The sequence below is a fragment of the Aquarana catesbeiana genome, linkage group LG03 (assembly GCF_042186555.1).
Source record: "Aquarana catesbeiana isolate 2022-GZ linkage group LG03, ASM4218655v1, whole genome shotgun sequence".
In the NCBI taxonomy this organism is placed as follows: domain Eukaryota; kingdom Metazoa; phylum Chordata; class Amphibia; order Anura; family Ranidae; genus Aquarana; species Aquarana catesbeiana.
This window is the reverse complement of record NC_133326.1, coordinates 11,465,356-11,471,355: the sequence shown is the minus strand read 5'-3', so window position 1 is coordinate 11,471,355 and position 6,000 is coordinate 11,465,356. Positions and strand designations below refer to the sequence as shown.

At 40.4% G+C, this 6,000-nt stretch overlaps 1 protein-coding gene across 2 annotated transcripts in view; it reads right to left on the bottom strand.

Annotated features, from left to right (window-relative positions):
- Positions 1-481: 481 nt before the first annotated feature.
- The window catches only part of ANP32A (acidic nuclear phosphoprotein 32 family member A), a 48,768-nt gene continuing 43,249 nt past the window's right edge, over positions 482-6,000 (bottom strand). Inside the window, exon 7 of one of the 2 annotated variants that reach the window (XM_073618269.1) lies at positions 482-3,732. In XM_073618269.1, coding sequence (XP_073474370.1) covers positions 3,674-3,732 — 59 coding nt within the window. In that variant the 3' untranslated portion in view covers positions 482-3,673. The remainder of the gene's footprint in view (positions 3,733-6,000) is intronic. The other variant, XM_073618270.1, reaches the window with a different exon arrangement.

Below are 6,000 nucleotides of genomic sequence, written 5' to 3'. Positions count from 1 at the left end.
GTAAAAATCGCATGTGCAAAAACGCACTGCAAGAAAAAAAAAAAGCAAACTGCATAGGTGAGAAAGGAGCCTTAATGGGATTTTTTTCTTTTACTAAAGGCATGTAGCAGACTAAACTTATGAAGAATTTAGATTTTTTTTTTATTGGATATGCTTTATAACAAAGTAAAAAATATCTTTTTTTTTCAAAATGTATTTTTTTTTTTTTTTTACTTTATGTTTCAATATTTTTATTGAACAAAATGTTATAAAATATATATATATAAAATTTCATTTGGGTACAGCGTTGCATGACCGTGCAATTACCAGTTAAAGTAGTGCTGAATAGCAAAAAATGCCCTGGTCATGAGGCGGTAAAACATTCCGGAGGGTCAAGTGGTTAAACGTCACTAAAAGCTGCAGATCAGATTTAAATGGTTAGGGGATTGACCAAAATGTACCAAAAAGGAACACATGAAATACATTAATAAATCAAGAAAACTGTAAAAAACAGGTTTATTGAAATTTACCAATGACAAATAGACAGAAATTGCAGTGTTTGGGTTTCCTGGGAGAAAAAAAAAAAAGAAAAAGAAAAAAGAAGAATCCCCAACGGACTACTAGTGATTTGTAGTAGACAGGGCAGTCACTCCTAAGTAAGAAATCAGATGAGATTAGTACTGGAAACTGAAAGATTCCCTAACCACATTAACAGAACCTCTCTGAGCCGTGACACATACATGACAAGATGAATACTGTGCTGGAGCAATAAAAAAAAAAAAAAAAAAGAAGTCATGAACATGCAGCATGTAAGTGGGATGTGTAAGAGGAATGACTTTCCTCTTCATTTGCTCTAGAGGCTACAATATTTCCAGTATGCTGGATACTGACCACCCATTTTTTGCAACTATAATATTTAGTATAAATTGTATGTAATCAGTTATATATATAAACAATCCCCATTACTATAAAACTAATGTGCCAGTAATATGATAGACTCAAAGCTGCATTGTAGAAATTCAGTTACTTTGTAAATAGTGAAGGCACACTATGAGTTAAGTCCAAGGAGGAGCACGACATCTCCTGGGCTTATCTCTATTTCACTCCCGGAAGACGTCTATCGCTGTAGTTCAGGGAGCCCAACGCTGATGTTCAGGTCTAAGCATCTTCAACATTAGAGTCGGAGCACCTGCTATGCCTGCCCCATCACAGAAGCCCTTGTGTTATAGGAAATAATTACCAATTTACAAAGGCTTCTCTGAATGGGCAGCAGAGGGAAGGGGCAGGCGTAGGAGATCCGTGTGCCTCTTTCAAAGCCCTGAGGGTCAGTGTATGCTCTGGCAGAGCCAAAAACCTTTAAGCTCTCAGCAACTTCAGCAATAAAGTCTGTGAAGCTGTGATGCCTGCCCAATCACAGAAGCCCTTGTATTCTAGTAACTCATTAACAAGTTACAAAGGCTTCTCTAAATGGGCAGCAGAGGGGAAAGGCGGTAATAGCAGCTCTGTGAGCCTCATTTCTCCTCTCACACAGTCCTGAGCATCAGTGTAAGCTCCGCCAAAGCCATAAACCGGTCAGGTCTAAGCATCTTCAGCATTAGAGTCTGTGAAGCCTGCCCCTTCCCCTCTTCCTGCCTAATCACAGAAGCCCTTGTATTCTAGGAAATCATTAACAAATTACAAAGGCTTCTCTGAATGGGCAGCAAAGGAGAGCCTCCTTTACCCACTCACATAACCCGAGCATTAGTGTATGCTCCGTCAGGGTAAGTGAGAAGGAGCAGTGTGTCATTGCGAGGTCCCGCCGGATAAACCAGGAAGAGCTGGCGGACCATTTGATAATGTCAGAAGTAAGATGGTGGCGTGGGACCAAGCGGTGTCTTGTTGACAAAAGACTGTCAGCAGGACAACGCTGGATCAGGGGGGCTGGGCGAGTATCCAAACACTGCACACATCGCCTGGAGGTAAGCAGAGGAATAGGTCCTCTTTAATTATTAGAGATAAGTTCAGGTGATGTCATTCATGCACCGCCTTGAACTTAACTCACAGTGTGCCTACACTTTTTTTGCAAAGTGGCTGAATTCCTGGAACTCCGCTTGAAAAGAACTTGTTTCCTCTATCCCACCATTGCTGTCTAATCCTGCTATAACCTGTGTCATATTCTCCCCTTTACAAACCTCATATAATCACAGCGCATTCTGGGATACTCAATCAGGATTTGAGGTTCCAGTGTTATTGTAATTCCCTAAAACATCTATATATTAGGTCTGCATAAAGCCTGTGCAAAGTTACAAGGTCAGAGAGGACATGGCTACGTTCTCTTCTTTTTATATTGCACTGAATGCGCTGCTTCCAAGCCCTAGAAGAGTGCTGCATGCACACCAGTTCAGTGAAGCAGTGCCAAGAGCAGTCCTAATGTACAGTGTAGTAACCATTACAAAACCAATCAGATTTCTATTTGCTAAATGTTTGATTGTTAAAAGACTAATTCCAATTGGTTGCTGTATGCTACCACACTTTGCTGTTTGTGCCTGAAAAAAAAAAACAAAAACAAAAAACCTGACGATGAATGACAAAAAAAAAAACCAAAATAAAAATCTGATCATGATCAATGAGCGCATCTATAATGAGATCATTACAGAAATCCTTCTGCCTATTAATGAAATTGATAACAACATAAAACGTGTGACTAAAGAAAACCAAAATTAAAAAGGAAAAAAAAAAATCATCACTCACTTATTTTTCTAAAATGTAATGGACTCTACTGCCAAGCTACATGATCCATATTTACTAACTGGTCCTGTAGGTTCACTAGCTATTCCACCACACTGCTTTCTATGTAACGTATCTAGAGGTGTATGAACACAGATCACTGGATAGGATATACTAGCAAACCCCCATTGCATCTGATGCACATACAAAAAAAAATAAAAAAAATAGTGCACCCGATTTTCTAATGTAAAGTCAGAAAACCAATTCCATAGCTCTAACTACAACAACCTGCTATGCGATTGGAATCTCCATGACATTACGCGTTTCGCCCACATATTATAACAAGACAACAGCCTGATAATATTTTTTTTGTTTTTTGCGCACACATCTAACACTCTAAATAGGATCTGAGAATTTGTATTCCTAACAACTGGATTATGTTTATGGGGATGAGATGCTGGTGTTCAGTTAACAGGAGACAGGGGGAGGTGGTACAATCGCTGCATCATACTCTTCTACCCAATCACCTGGCTTCTAGGACTGAAGGATTAACTCACCAACAGTGAGCTGCAGGAAAAACGTTAACACCAATTTCGGCTTTAAGACTTTCCTTACGAACCAGTAAAAGGGTAACCAAAGTCAAACCACATCCAAAAAGAAAACTAGACACATTTAGAAAAAAAAAAACGGGCTTTAGACTGCATGTCTTGGATTGTACGAGGGCCTGTGCAAAACACAAAATTTTTACCTTTAAAAATAATTTAAAAAATAAAACTGAAGAGCAGTAGTAGAAATACTAAGCACGATTCTCCTTGCTCGGTGTCTGTTCAGCACACAGCAACCTTACAAAACAGGAAATAAAAAGGAGTAGGGTCAATAAAAAGTAAAACAAATTACAACAGAATTTTCTGATTGGGTCTTGGGGTTCAGTTCTCCACTAAGTGACGAGGCTCATTCCTCCTGTACTTTGTCCTTTTCTAATGGCTGCTCAGTCTTCCTCCTCTCCTTCGTCCTCAAGGTCCCGTTTTCTCTTTTGTCCTTTTCCTGCTTACACATAGATGAAAGAAATTAACTTTGAAACCTACATACAATGCTTACAGAAAAAACAAAAAAGCAAACCAAAAAAAAAAAATCACAGATGCTTCACTTATACACACACACACACACATATATATATATATATATATATATATATAAAAATAATACACACACACACACACACATATATATATATATATACACACACACACATACATACATACACACTATGCCTAAATTATATGTATATATAAATTTAGGCAGTGTATGTGAGAATATATATATATATATATATATATATATATATATATATATATAAAATCACACACACACAGCTCAGCATAAATGAGTACAGCCCAACAGACGTCAGAAAATCTTTTCTTTCAGAATCAACATTTTCTATGGGACACTATACTACAAAATCCTCCCACAAATGCAGGCCATTGATTGCAACCAAGATTTGTTAATTTGCACACACAAAAATGTATTTTTCCTAACAAATTAATTCAAGACCATGTTGCAAAAATGAATACACCCCAATGAAAGTCTTCGGAGCAAAGCTAAATATTACACAACAAACCTAACCCTAATTAACAGGAATTCAACTACAGGCGAGTCTAATTATTCATTAAATAGGTGTCCAGCAGACAGGTGATTATAAAAGAGCGTTACTTAAAAGAGTTGTATATCCACAGAAAAAAAAAAAAAAGTTACAAAGAATAAAATAAAAAACCCTGCAAGACAAAGGCATAATGAGCTAGTATGCACCGCATACTAGCTCATTATGAAATAGTTGCCTTAGAACGAGGTCCGGTCCACACCGATAGAGCTGACATTTTGCCCTTGGCGTGTCTTCCGGGTTCGCGGCTCCGGCGCTGCGAATGGACGGAGCCGCGATGAAGTCACTCACACTGCGCGCGGGAGTCTTCTTCCCGGCAATGTCTGCCGGACCTTCAGCCCGCACATTCACAGCACATGCGGTGCCGACGTCAGCGGCTGCATGCAAAGTGAATGTCTCCTAACCCGTACAGGTTTTATTATAGGCTTACCTGTAGGTAAAAAAAAAAGTTAAAAAAAAAAAAAAAAAAATGGGTATACAACCACTTCCATACCAGGTCTATTCTGACACTTCTCTCCTACATGTAAAAAGCATAATTTTTTTGCTAGAAAATTATTCAGGACCCCCAAACATTATACAGAGACATTAGGGAATAAAATGGCGGTTGTTGCAACTTTTTACGCCACACGGCATAATCTGGTCACCGGAAATCTTTATGCTCAACTTCCGGCACCGGCGGATTCCTTCTCTGGCTTGCTGATTGCACAGGCGAGCATGTAGATGTCCCCTCCTGCCGCCTGTAAGAACGATCAAGCTGCTGAACTGCCGCTATGATTGTTCTTGCGGTGTAGGGAATCGCCGGATGAAAAATATATCTGAATGATGCCTGTAGCTGCACCCATCATTCAGATATCACCGCTCAAAGTCCTCATATGACGTCCTTGGGCGTGAAATGATTAACCACTTCCCTCCTGCCGGCCATCATATGACGTCCTTGATTTTGTGCGGGGATATCTGAATGATGGGTGCAGCTACAGGCATCATTCGGATATCGGCTTTTTCAGCCAGCGATTCCTTACACCATAAGAATGATCATAGCAGCTGTTCCACCGCTTGATTGTTCTTACGGGCAGCAAGAGGGGGATGCCCCCTCCCGCCACCCTCCGGTGCTTCTACCGACTCACCGCTTCCATCGGTGAGTCGGAAACAGGATCCGCCAGCCCCAGATGGTGACGATAGATTTCCAGCAGATGGTCGCCGGAGTCTCTATGATGGTTCGGAGGCCGGGCGCGATGTTACGATGTCATGCCCGGCCTCTGCATTCAAACAAACAGCGCCCCCCCCCCCGGCTGGGAAGCCGAGATTGTTTTTGTTTGGGGGGGGATTTCAGGCTTCCCAGCCTAGAGGTGATATGTGGGGTCTTATTGACCCCATATGTCACTGTAAAGAGGACCGATCATGCCATATTCATATTACAAGGGATGTTTACATTCCTTGTAATAGGAATAAAAAGCGATCAAAAACATTTTTTGTTTTAAAGTGTCAAACAAAAAAAAAAAAAAAAAAAAAGCACCCCTGTCCCCCTTGTGCTCTCACACAGAAGTGAACGCATAAGTAAGTCCCGCCCACATATGAAAGCGGTGTTACAATCCACACATGTGAGGTATCGCTGCGAACGTTAGAGTGAGAGAGCAATAATTCTAGCCCTAGACCTCCTC